Consider the following 13,882-nt stretch of genomic DNA (forward strand, 5'->3'; position numbering starts at 1 on the left):
GAGAGAATAAAAATATTCAGATGATAATAATACAGATTAAATACAAAATTGAAATCTCTACACATGGCTTGTCTCACGTCTTATTTATTCCTAATCAAGAAACAACAAAAACATTCCAATTTGTTAGATTGTTACTAAATAATCTATCTGTAATCAAGGGGAATTTGAGTGCTCTAAGTGTTGTTTTGATATAATAATTTATGGTCAACTATGGTTAACCTGAAATTACAACAACATTTTTATTAAGCATTATAAGAATTTCATAAGATTATCTTACAGTGGAATTTTTCTAAAATTATAAAGTTATATGACCTTTTCTAATGGATTTGTCCATGTAACTGAAGATAGAGTTAATTTTATACAAACTAAGAAATTTAGTTGTTAAAATAGTTTTACTAAGTAATAAATCCCTACTTTAGCTTCTTTTTTTTTTTTTTTTTTTTTTTTTTTTTTTTCGAGCTGGGGACCGAACCTGCCCTTTGCGCTTCCTAGGTAAGCGCCTACCACTGAGCTAAATCCCCAGCCCCCACTTTAGCTTCTTTATCATTCTACATCTGGTTCACTACTAATTTAGCTACATAGGAGAGAACACAGGCAAACAGGAATGAGATAGCCCATCACATGCTAACATCTAGCCATTGTCGTTGTGTTGTGAGTCTGTGAATGTGAGAGCAGTAAGAGACAAATCCAATCTTACCAAAGTCTGCGAATGCTGACTGTCCAACCACCACCAGATTTTTAGGTTTTTCAAAGACACTATGGATAGAGAAGTTTCCACCCTGTTAAAGCCAAAATAGTCTGAATTAGGCCACCAGAACATAAAGTCATCTGTCAAGTGACAAACTTAAGAGAAATAATTTAACCCTTTGTTATTAACTCTAAGAGCATCCCATAACCTCCATCCCACTTCTATTACCAAAGAAACCAAGTTCAAGACAACATGGTGTGACATGCTTGTTCTCCAGGATGTCCCACGATGCTTGTCACCCTTGCATTCCAGCTCTGTGTCTATAACCACTCTTCTCAATTATGCGACCCCTCCCCCCCATATTAATTATTTTCTTTACCCTTTCTATTTCTGTGGTAGGTACAAGTTACTCTCACATTAATTACATTAATTCTCCCCCTCTCACAGCTACCACTCTTCATCCACTGCCAACAGCTACTTTAAGTAATTCATCTTTTCCCTAGGCTGCTGTAAATCCTACTCATACTACTATGCCACTTCCGGTTTTCTTTAATCAAACTCTCTGATATGGGGTATCAGTAATTAGGGTAACGAAGCCTCTCAATCTGAAATCATTCAACAGCTTCTTAATAGACTATTAGAAATCAAATTATTTAGTTTAGAAGTCAGACCATACTAATCTTGTCTACAGTAGTTTCTTACTTTCCAATGTTTTTTTCATCATCTGGATCAAACTGGCTCTCTTCTAATCTGAGTGCATTTGGTGATTTTTCTATATTTCACTTCTCTTCCTCTCTGACTTCCCATCATCAAAACCCTACTAGCTATTTCAAATGTCAAGTCTTTCTAGACTCCTCACTGACAGTTCTGGGTGGGCCAGAGAGCAAAAACTGTCCATCTTTTGGTCTCTGATGGAAGGTTCATATCTCCCATCACATTTCCTGGTGAGCAGTCACGTGCACATCAGTCTTGGCCGTGCTCTGGGCCCATACATCTGGATTTCCCAGAGCTTGATCACTGAGCTGAGCATGCATAATACCAGAGAAAAGATCTGTTAGAGTTTTAATGTTCTACTAGTTAATGTGGTTTTTTATACATTTAAGATTCTACTTGGTCAACTCATATATTGCTTCAAAGTATTTGACCAGTCTTTCACTGAGAATGGTCAGCTATTGTGAGAATATGGTTATCTGATTGAGTTAATTTTCAATATATATATTTCCCTTCATTTACATTAATGATATCCCAATGTTACTGTGAGAAATGACACAAAGTCTCTCTTTGATATAACTTCTGCACTTTTAAGGATTCTGCTTAGCCCAAACTCGGCCTTTCATTTCCTTCCTTATAGAATTACAAATTTGTAGCTAAATGGCAGTGGTCAGAACTTCCATTAATCACGAGCTCAGGCCTGTCCTGAGCTAGGATCCTGTTAGGTGAGTTCAAACAAAGATCATTTTTCCTCTTAGTAACTTCTTTTGTTTCTTGACAATAAAAATTTCACTTTGTTGTTGTCGTATCTTTAGTTGAGACCTAAGTCTCATCCCTATAACAAAGCCTTACTGTAAACAGTCTCTCTACATCAAACCTGTTTTATCATCTTTAGCAAGTGCTTAATCAAAGAAATATTTTTTTTGAACAACATTTTAAATTTTACTCTTATCCTGTGTGTATGTGTGTTCTGCCTGCATGTATGTCTGTGTATCACATATATGCAGTGCTTTTGGAGGCCAGAAGGCAGCACTGGATCCCTTAGGACTGGACTTGTGAGCCGCCATGTGGGTGCTGAGACTTGAACTCGAACCCAAGGTCCTTGGAAGAGCAGCTAGTGCTGATAACTACGGAATGATCTCTCTAGCCTCCTGGTTATTTTGTTTGTGTTAGTTTTGATTTTTGCTTGAGGCAGGGTCTCTTTATGTCTCATTATATGGCATTGGCTGGTCTGGAATGTGCCATGTAGAGCAGGCTGGCCTCAACTCACTGACATCTGTGGGCCTCAACTTCTCAAGTGCTAGGGTTAAAGACATGTGTCCCATGCCTAAGCATTTTATCCAAGTGTTTGAATAACTTCACTGACCCTGCCAGTTCATTTAACAACTTGGTTTCAGTTAATAAAAAAGATTTGTTTTCTTCAAAAGAAAAAAACTGTTTTCTTTCGAAGGAAAAAACTGTTAAAGTGAAAAGATCTCAATCAAGACTCTGTATGCTGTGTGGCACTGGCACTGCCATGCCTGATTACCTGCAAATGAGGCAAAGGAGGCTGAGAGGGATCCTATCATGTAACAGAACTTCAGAATCTCATTTACATTCCACTCACGTGCCCCTCCCACCCCCAGCATAAACTAATTAAATAGGTAGTTTGGGCTGGTCTAAGCTCAAGATTTACTTGAGATAGGAATGAAAGTCCATCTCCAAACAAGTGCTCGATAGCAGTGGGACTCTGTGTCAACTACAAAAAATGTATTAACAAGATTTGTTATCGTAAGAAACAAAAATGCAACTATGGTTTTAAAAACAGGACGATGAACAAGACTACTTTTTGTATTCAGTATCTTTGTCCTTCCCTTGGACATCAAAGCCAACTGCTGTTATTTGTAAGCGTTCAGAGGTGCTCTCATCTCAGCAGATCCTGTTTCCTGAGTTGTTGACATCACTGGCCCCATGATAAGAGATGACTGCAGCAATCTCGTCCCACTGCTTTGTGCTGGACATTTGCGAGAACCAATTACTTACTACAATTTTTATAAAATCTACAGGGGTCTGGCTTTAATTTGGAGTATATAAAAGATAATCAGATAATCAGGAGTACTCAGGTGGGAAATCAAAAGATCTAAAAATAAACTGTGGTACCGACCGTGCACCAATCTGCTTCCTTCGCACACATTTTACCAAGCAGACTATTGGCCCATTTTCCGTGAGGACAGACACTTTCATACTTGACTAACATGTGACAAATGTCACGGAGTTGGCCACTTCTACTGGTCTAGAATTCTGCTTTCCATTACGAAGCCTGGAACTGAGCTTTGATATTTCTGGTGGTTTGGTCTTTCTTAATTTATCTTTCATGTTATATATACCAAGCTAAAAGTCAAATCATGATCTGCCTTGAGATTCTTTTATTAACTATTAAAAAAAAGAGGAAACACCTGTGGGGAGAGCCCCTTCATCAGTCACTCAGCTACTGATCAGTATCAGTTATTAATTATTCCCTTAAAATTAATTAATTTTGTTTTTTAATACATTCATAAGTGCATATAATGTATTTTGATTATGCACACAATTTCTCTTTCCTCTCCCAACTATTTTTTTTTTTTTGTGTGTGTGGGTAATTATGTAGACCCAAAGGTTAAGAAAAAAATTACTTTTTAAAAAAAGTTCATGAATCACCAAGCTGAAAATTAAACTTCAGTATCCTCTTTCAACGGCTGACAGCCGAACAGGGTCCTCTTAACATCTCCATTAGTGCAGGCTTATTGTTTTAATTGGCAGCCATGCCTAAAATCCTGCAGAGGACCTGGTGCTTAACACACACTTTCTTCAGCACTCAGCAGTGTCGGGCAGCAATGCAACCAATGTCTCTTACTATTGTTCTGTTCACTACTGAAACCAGCTAACTGATCGCGTAATCTCATCTTATAAGCTGTGCGCCCTTATGGGGAATTTAAAAATTCTTCAGAGAAATGATTTCTTACCAAATTTTCCCATATCTCAAACTGGAAGGTATTAGAGGCAGACAATGTTGTGAGGAATAAATCTACAAGGAAAACAAAAGGTGATGTAACACTGTGTAGTCACACTGACATATACACTTAAAAGCAGAAAGGAGTACAATACATAGAATGATTATTAAAATAACTCTACCTATTATGCTATGTCTGATCACATTTTAACAAGTTTGACTGAATTTCTAAAAAGCAGATGGCCCTGAATTAGAACAATTAAGGAAAACATACTTCTCATTGTTAAGAGTGTGTTTGTGATGAGACCTTCTCTTGTCAGAAGCAATTGTTCCTACATTTTCTTTTATGCTCCTTTTCTGTAATGGTGAGGCTGGAACTCAGGTCCTTACATGTCAGTCAAACACTACCTCTGACCTAGAAGCCTCGCCCTTACTCTTTAAATCACACCTGCCCCAGAGGCATTGCTGTGTCACACGTGCATCAGCAGAGAACAGAGGAGAGGCTACGTCTACACTTGGTGCTCTGATCTATGGACATCTGAATGATTTGTAGCCTAACTCAGGGCCACAAGCGGGGCATAACCCTCCAGAGACCACTCCCGAGATGACCCAGACACTCAGGGACCCAGGTGCCACTAAGAGGAATAAGTAGTGGAGAAATGGAAAGAATGAAACAGAAGGATATGGGCACAGTGAAGAGAAGCGGAACTGTACACTTGAGGATAGTAAGGAACAGCCTGATGTGAATGCTCAGTGATGCCACCTAGGGCCATGGTGGGGTTCAGGCCTTTGCTGTCACTGGAACATATGTGGGTCTGTGGCCCAGCAGCAGCAACAAGTAACCTACCTTGTTACTAACAAAGGTCAGGTGGATGTCTTTGATCTGGGCTGTAGCCCCATGACATGTTGATGTCTGAGGGTTGAGCAGAACCAGTCCTACCCCTCACCTGGTCATCTTGGGAAAGCTGGCCTTGAGGGCACGAGAGCAGGAATACTTGGGAAAGCAGTCCCTACCACTTGGTTCTCTCTCTTGCCCCCGATAACTCCGAGAAAGCTGACCTGTGAGGTCATCAGAGTGGGAGAGCTGGCCCTGCCTTTCACATGGGCAGCACAGCCCTGGATGTGGGGGAGGCAGGTGAGTGGGTCCTGAAGGCGGGAGTGTGGGAGAGCCAGCCAGCCCTAGGTGGTGAGAGGGAGATCCTCTCCATTCCTTTTGCCCTTGACACTAGCAGCTGGCTAGAGAGTTGGCCCTGACAGGGTTATGAGAGCAAGAGTGCTGGCCCCCTCTCTCTCACCTGCTGTAACACTTGGGAGAGCAGGCCTGGTACCTCACTTGGGCAGCACAGTAGAACTGGTCCTGAGGGTGGGGGCACAGGTAAACTGGCCCTGCAATTTGTCTGCCATGCGGTGAGTTGGAGGAGGGAGAGATGACCCTAGGTCTTGCCCATTGCCACCTACAGCAGGCAGGAGAGTTGGCCTCAGGGTCATTAAAGTGAGAGAACTGGCCATGTCCCTCACCAACTGTAACACTCATGACAGTGGGCCCTGCAACTTGCCTGCAGCAGGGTAGAGCTGGCCCCTGGTTGCAGGGATTGCCCATGAGCTAGTCCTGAGGACATGAGATTGAAAGAACTGGAGGGCTGACCATCTCAGATACCTCCAAGGCCCAGATGCATGGCTTTGAATTGGTCCACTCTAATATCTACCCCATTGATGAACTGCTGGAGTGCATGAAGGAGCCTGTCCTACCGTAGCAAAACTACAGGATCACTATGACACAGGGCAACAGCAGGATATCTGAGAGGAGTCCCAGTGAGGTTACCATATTAACACAGTAGCAGAAGCCAGGGACCTCAGACCAGACCAATGAGTTATTGAGATGAAATTTTGCAAGTAAAGACTGGGACACACTGTGACATACTACAGTGTCCACATTAAGATTTTTTTCGTCCCAGACCCCGTAGGAGAGAGACCTCACCGCCTGGTCAGGTGGGCACTCCTGAGGCTGCAGAGCGGAAGAGACCACCAACACTGCCCACCCCCGCCCACATCCCTGGCCCAAGAGGAAACTGTATAAGGCCTCTGGGCTCCCGTGGGGGAGGGCCACAGGAGCAGCAGGACCCTGCCTGAGACACCGCCCGAATCTGAAGGAAACAGACCAGATAAACAGTTCTCTGCCGTGGGAGGGAGAGCTAAACCTTCAGAGAGGCAGACAAGCCTGGGAAACCAGAAGACACTGCTCTCTGCACACATCTCGGACACCAGAGGAAAACACCAAAGGCCATCTGGAACCCTGGTGCACTGAAGCTCCCAGAAGGGGCGCAGATCTTCCTGGTTGCTGCCACCACAGAGAGCCCGTGGGCAGCACCCAGAGCGAACTTGAGCCTCAGGGACCACAGGTAAGACCAACTTTTCTGCTGCAAGTGACCTGCCTGGTGAACTCATGACACAGGCCCACAGGAACAGCTGAAGACCTGTAGAGAAGAAAAACTACACACCCGAAAGCAGAACACTCTGTCCCCATAACTGGCTGAAAGAAAACAGGAAAACAGGTCTACAGCACTCCTGACACACAGGCTTATAGGACAGTCTAGCCACTGTCAGAAATAGCAGAACAAAGTAACACTAGAGATAATCTGATGGCGAGAGGCAAGCGCAGGAACACAAGCAACAGAAACCAAGACTACATGGCATCATCGGAGCCCAATTCTCCCACCAAAACAAACATGGAATATCCAAACACACCAGAAAAGCAAGATCTAGTTTCAAAATCATATTTGATCATGATGCTGGAGGACTTCAAGAAAGACGTGAAGAACTCCCTTAGAGAACAAGTAGAAGCCTACAGAGAGGAATTGCAAAAATCCCTGAAAGAATTCCAGGAAAACACAATCAAACAGTTGAAGGAATTAAAAATGGAAATAGAAGCAATCAAGAAAGAACACATGGAAATAACCCTGGATATAGAAAACCAAAAGAAGAGACAAGGAGCTGTAGATACAAGCTTCACCAACAGAATACAAGAGATGGAAGAGAGAATCTCAGGAGCAAAGATTCCATAGAAATCATTGACTCAACTGTCAAAGATAATGTAAGGCGGAAAAAGCTACTGGTCCAAAACATACAGGAAATCCAGGACTCAATGAGAAGATCAAACCTAAGGATAATAGGTATAGAAGAGAGTGAAGACTCCCAGCTCAAAGGACCAGTAAATATCTTCAACAAAATCATAGAAGAAAACTTCCCTAACCTAAAAAAAGAGATACCCATAGGCATACAAGAAGCCTACAGAACTCCAAATAGATTGGACCAGAAAAGAAACACCTCCCGTCACATAATAGTCAAAACACCAAACGCACAAAATAAAGAAAGAATATTAAAAGCAGTAAGGGAAAAAGGTCAAGTAACATATAAAGGCAGACCTATCAGAATCACACCAGACTTTTCGCCAGAAACTATGAAGGCCAGAAGATCCTGGACTGATGTCATACAGACCCTAAGAGAACACAAATACCAGCCCAGGTTACTGTATCCTGCAAAACTCTCAATTAACGTAGATGGAGAAACCAAGATATTCCATGACAAAACCAAATTTACACAATATCTTTCTACAAATCCAGCACTACAAAGGATAATAAATGGTAAAGCCCAACATAAGGAGGCAAGCTATACCCTAGAAGAAGCAAGAAACTAATCGTCTTGGCAACAAAACAAAGAGAATGAAAGCACACAAACATAACCTCACATCCAAATATGAATATAACAGGAAGCAATAATCACTATTCCTTAATATCTCTCAACATCAATGGCCTCAACTCCCCAATAAAAAGACACAGATTAACAAACTGGATATGCAACGAGGACCCTGAATTCTGCTGCCTACAGGAAACACACCTCAGAGACAAAGACAGACACTACCTCAGAGTGAAAGGCTGGAAAACAACTTTCCAAGGAAATGGTCAGAAGAAGAAAGCTGGAGTAGCCATTCTAATATCAAATAAAATCAATTTTCAACTAAAAGTCATCAAAAAAGATAAGGAAGGACACTTCATATTCATCAAAGGAAAAATCCACCAAGAAGAACTCTCAATCCTAAATATCTATGCCCCAAATACAAGGGCACCTACATACGTAAAAGAAACCTTACTAAAGCTCAAAACACACATTGCACCTCACACAATAATAGTGGGAGATTTCAACACCCCACTCTCATCAATGGACAAATCATGGAAACAGAAATTAAACAGAGATGTAGACAGACTAAGAGAAGTCATGAGCCAAATGGACTTAACGGATATTTATAGAACATTCTATCCTAAAGCAAAAGGATATACCTTCTTCTTAGCTCCTCATGGTACTTTCTCCAAAATTGACCATATAATTGGTCAAAAAACAGGCCTCAACAGGTACAGAAAGATAGAAATAATCCCATGCGTGCTATCGGACCACCACGGCCTAAAACTGGTCTTCAATAACAATAAAGGAAGAATGCCCACATATACTTGGAAATTGAACAATGCTCTACTCAATGATAACCTGGTCAAGGAAGAAATAAAGAGAGAAATTAAAAACTTTTTAGAATTTAATGAAAATGAAGGTACAACATACCCAAACTTATGGGACACAATGAAAGCTGTGCTAAGAGGAAAACTCATAGCGCTGAGTGCCTGCAGAAAGAAACAGGAAAGAGCATATGTCAGCAGCTTGATAGCACACCTAAAAGCTCTAGAATAAAAAGAAGCAAATACACGCAGGAGGAGTAGAAGGCAGGAAATAATCGAACTCAGAGCTAAAATCAACCAAGTAGAAACAAAAAGGACCATAGAAAGAATCAACAGAACCAAAAGTTGGTTCTTTGAGAAAATCAACAAGATAGATAAACCCTTAGCCAGACTAACAAGAGGACACAGAGAGTGTGTCCAAATTAACAAAATCAGAAATGAAAAGGGAGACATAACTACAGATTCAGAGGAAATTCAAAAAATCATCAGATCTTACTATAAAAACCTATATTCAACAAAACTTGAAAATCTTCAGGAAATGGACAATTTCCTAGACAGATACCAGGTACCGAAGTTAAATCAGGAACAGATAAACCAGTTAAACAACCCCATAACTCCTAAGGAAATAGAAGCAGTCATTAAAGGTCTCCCAAACAAAAAGAGCCCAGGTCCAGACGGGTTTAGTGCAGAATTCTATCGAACCTTCATAGAAGACCTCATACCAATATTATCCAAACTATTCCACAAAATTGAAACAGATGGAGCACTTCCGAATACCTTCTACGAAGCCACAATTACTCTTATACCTAAACCACACAAAGACACAACAAAGAAAGAGAACTTCAGACCAATTTCCCTTATGAATATCGACGCAAAAATACTCAATAAAATTCTGGCAAACCGAATCCAAGAGCACATCAAAACAATCATCTACCATGATCAAGTAGGCTTCATCCCAGGCATGCAGGGATGGTTTAATATACGGAAAACCATCAACATGATTCATTATATAAACAAACTGAAAGAACAAAACCACATGATCATTTCATTAGATGCTGAGAAAGCATTTGACAAAATTCAACACCGCTTTATGATAAAAGTCCTGGAAAGAATAGGAATTCAAGGCCCATACCTAAACATAGTAAAAGCCATATACAGCAAACCAGTTGCTAACATTAAACTAAATGGAGAGAAACTTGAAGCAATCCCACTAAAATCAGGGACTAGACAAGGCTGCCCACTCTCTCCCTACTTATTCAATATAGTTCTTGAAGTTCTAGCCAGAGCAATCAGACAACAAAAGGAGGTCAAGGGGATACAGATCGGAAAAGAAGAAGTCAAAATATCACTATTTGCAGATGATATGATAGTATATTTAGTGATCCCAAAAGTTCCACCAGAGAACTACTAAAGCTGATAAACACCTTCAGCAAAGTGGCTGGGTATAAAATTAACTCAAATAAATCAGTTGCCTTCCTCTATACAAAAGAGAAACAAGCCAAGAAAGAAATTAGGGAAACGACACCCTTCATAATAGACCCAAATAATATAAAGTACCTCGGTGTGACTTTAACCAAGCAAGTAAAAGATCTGTACAATAAGAACTTCAAGACACTGAAGAAAGAAATTGAAGAAGACCTCAGAAGATGGAAAGATCTCCCATGCTCATGGATTGGCAGGATTAATATAGTAAAATGGCCATTTTACCAAAAAAGCAATCTACAGATTCAATGCAATCCCCATCAAAATACCAATCCAATTCTTCAAAGAGTTAGACAGAACAATTTGCAAATTCATCTGGAATAACAAAAAAACCCGGATAGCTAAAGCTATCCTCAACAATAAAAGGACTTCAGGGGGAATCACTATCCCTGAACTCAAGCAGTATTACAGAGCAATAGTGATAAAAACTGCATGGTATTGGTACAGAGACAGACAGATGGACCAATGGAATAGAATTGAAGACCCAGAAACGAACCCACACACCTATGGGCACTTGATTTTTGACAAAGGAGCCAAAACCATGCAATGGAAAAAATATAGCATTTTCAGCAAATGGTGCTGGTTCAACTGGAGGTCAACATGTAGAAGAATGCAGATCGATCCATGCTTATCACCCTGTACAAAGCTTAAGTTCAAGTGGATCAAGGACCTCCACATCAAACCAGACACACTCAAACTAATAGAAGAAAAACTAGGGAAGCATCTGGAACACATGGGCACTGGAAAAAATTTCCTGAACAAACACCAATGGCTTACGCTCTAAGATCAAGAATCGACAAATGGGATCTCATAAAACTGCAAAGCTTCTGTAAGGCAAAGGAAACTGTGGTTAGGACAAAACGGCAACCAACAGACTGGGAAAAGATCTTTACCAATCTTACAACAGATAGAGGCCTTATATCCAAAATATACAAAGAACTCAAAAAGTTAGACCGCAGGGAGACAAAAAACCCTATGACAAAAGGGGATTCAGAGCTAAACACAGAATTCACAGATGAGGAATGCTGAATAGCAGAGAAACACCTAAAGAAAGATTCAACATCTTTAGTCATAAGGAAATGCAAATCAAAACAACCCTGAGATTTCACCTCACAATCAGTGAGAATGGCTAAGATCAAAAACTCAGGTGACAGCAGATGCTGGCAAGGATGTGGAGAAAGAGAACACCTCCATTGTTGGTGGGATTGCAGACTGGTACAACCATTCTGGAAATCAGTCTGGAGGTTCCTCAGAAAATTGGACATTGAACTGCCTGAGGATCCAGCTATACCTCTCTTGGGCATATACCAAAAGATGCCCCAACATATAAAAAGACACGTGCTCCACTATGTTCATCGCAGCCTTATTTATAATAGCCAGAAGCTGGAAAGAACCCAGATGCCCTTCAACAGAGGGAATGGATACAGAAAATGTGGTACATCTACACAATGGAATATTACTCAGCTATCAAAAACAACGAGTTTATGAAATTCGTAGGCAAATGGTTGGAACTGGAAAATATCATCCTGAGTGAGCTAAACCAATCACAGAAAGACATACATGGTATGCACTCATTGATAAGTGGCTATTAGCCCAAATGCTTGAATTACCCTAGATCCCTAGAACAAATGAAACTCAAGACGGATGATCAAAATGTGAATGCTTCACTCCTTCTTTAAAAGGGGAACAAGAATACCCTTGGCAGGGAAGGGAGAGGCAAAGATTAAAACAGAGACTGAAGGAACACCCATTCAGAGCCTGCCCCACATGTGGCCCATACATACACAGCCACCCAATTAGACAAGATGGATGAAGCAAAGAAGTGCAGAAGTGTAGATCGCTCCTGAGAGACACAGCCAGAATACAGCAAATACAGAGGCGAATGTCAGCAGCAAACCACTGAACTGAGAATAGGACCCCTGTTGAAGGAATCAGAGAAAGAACTGGAAGAGCTTGAAGGGGCTCGAGACCCCATATGTACAACAATGCCAAGCAACCAGAGCTTCCAGGGACTAAGCCACTACCTAAAGACTATACATGGACTGACCCTGGACTCGGACCTCATAGGTAGCAATGAATATCCTAGTAAGAGCACCAGTGGAAGGGGAAGCCCTGGGTCCTGCTAAGACTGAACCCCCAGTGAACTAGACTGTTGGGGAGAGGGAAGCAAGGGGGGGAGGGTTGGGAGAGGAACACCCATAAGGAAGGGGAGGGGGAGGGGGATGTTTGCCCGGAAACCGAGGGAGTAACACTTGAAATGTATATAAGAAATACTCAAGTTAATAAAAAAAAAAGTTAAAAAAAAAAGATTTTTTTCCTTGTTAGGGGGAGGTTGCAAGGGTGGAGGGTGGGTATGAGGGGAGGGAGAGATGAGTGAGATTGGGGCACATGATGAGAAATTCACAAAGAACTGTTGAACAACAACAAAAAGGGAAATAGTAAATAAAAAAGAAGTAAAAACTATATAGTTAAATTTATTATTATTACTATTGTTGTTGTTGTTATTTTGTTTTTTTGAGACAGAGTCTCTCTAAGTAGTCCTGGCTGTCCTGGCACTCATATAAACCAGGCAGACCTCAAACTCACAGAGAGCTGTCTGCCTCTGTCTCCTGTGTGTTGTGTTAAAGGCATCTGCCACCACTGCCTGCCTCTTAAATCTTGTATTTCATGATTCAAGGTAACATTTTGACCCCAGTCACATTTTACATTTCCGCCCTTGAAGCTATACCTGTCTATCACAGGAAGGTCTGGTACCATGTTCAACCACAGCATCTCAACACCTGAAACCTTGGAATCAAATCAGGTTTACGATTCTGAGTAATGGAAGACTTGTCTTTATAAATCCATATTACAGAAAGTAATTGCAAAGTGTATGAATAAAATGTCTTTGGAAAGTGAAATCAAACTTCATATTAATGCAAAGGCCAGGTGAATGGGCACCTATTTAAAGAACAGAATTTATTATTTGTGTGATACCAATTTTTACTTGGTGAGTATTAGAGGGCTGATGCTTCAGAGGTGACTCCTGGAATAGTAAAGTAGTTCCAGTCTCATATGCTCTAAAATGGCGATTATGTAGTGGGACATGAAATAATGACTATTTTAAAGAAATGCCTTTTCCCAACATGATGCCTAGAACACTAACATTCACATTTGATTAGTTTGTGTATATCTTATACAAGGGTATAAAAGTAAAATCTGTAATTACTAGAGCTGTGTTAAACATGCTGGGGATTTTTTCACTCTTATAATTAGTTGCACTCAGACCCTTGGCTCCAGGTAGACTAATTTTATGTCCACATAGCAAATACCTCGGATTCCTCCTGTCAGACTGAAGACACCCTGCCTCTGGACAGAGAATTCGTGTTTGATGAAGGTGACTGATAGCTTTACTGTCACAAGCTTACTCTGGGTGATGTATTCCCTTTCACGTTTATCTGGCAATGTCTGAGATTTGGGTGATGACATACATACCAGCGACCTCCTGTCATTCAGCTATGCGTCCTTCACATTGCACTCAGGACAATTAAC

General features: G+C 41.0%; 1 protein-coding gene and 1 pseudogene across 1 annotated transcript in view; one reads left to right on the forward strand and one right to left on the reverse strand.

Annotated features, from left to right (window-relative positions):
• Itfg1 (integrin alpha FG-GAP repeat containing 1) overlaps window positions 1–13,882 on the reverse strand; it is a 71,921-nt gene that overhangs the window by 10,973 nt on the left and 47,066 nt on the right. Inside the window, exons 7-8 of the mRNA XM_032888122.1 lie at window positions 4,381–4,442; window positions 698–779 (exon numbers count right to left, since the gene is read on the reverse strand). Coding sequence (XP_032744013.1) covers window positions 698–779; window positions 4,381–4,442 — 144 coding nt within the window. The remainder of the gene's footprint in view (window positions 1–697; window positions 780–4,380; window positions 4,443–13,882) is intronic.
• Window positions 4,815–4,929, forward strand: LOC116886744 (annotated as a pseudogene).

Source organism: Rattus rattus, chromosome 17 (assembly GCF_011064425.1).
Source record: "Rattus rattus isolate New Zealand chromosome 17, Rrattus_CSIRO_v1, whole genome shotgun sequence".
NCBI classification, from domain to species: Eukaryota; Metazoa; Chordata; class Mammalia; order Rodentia; family Muridae; genus Rattus; species Rattus rattus.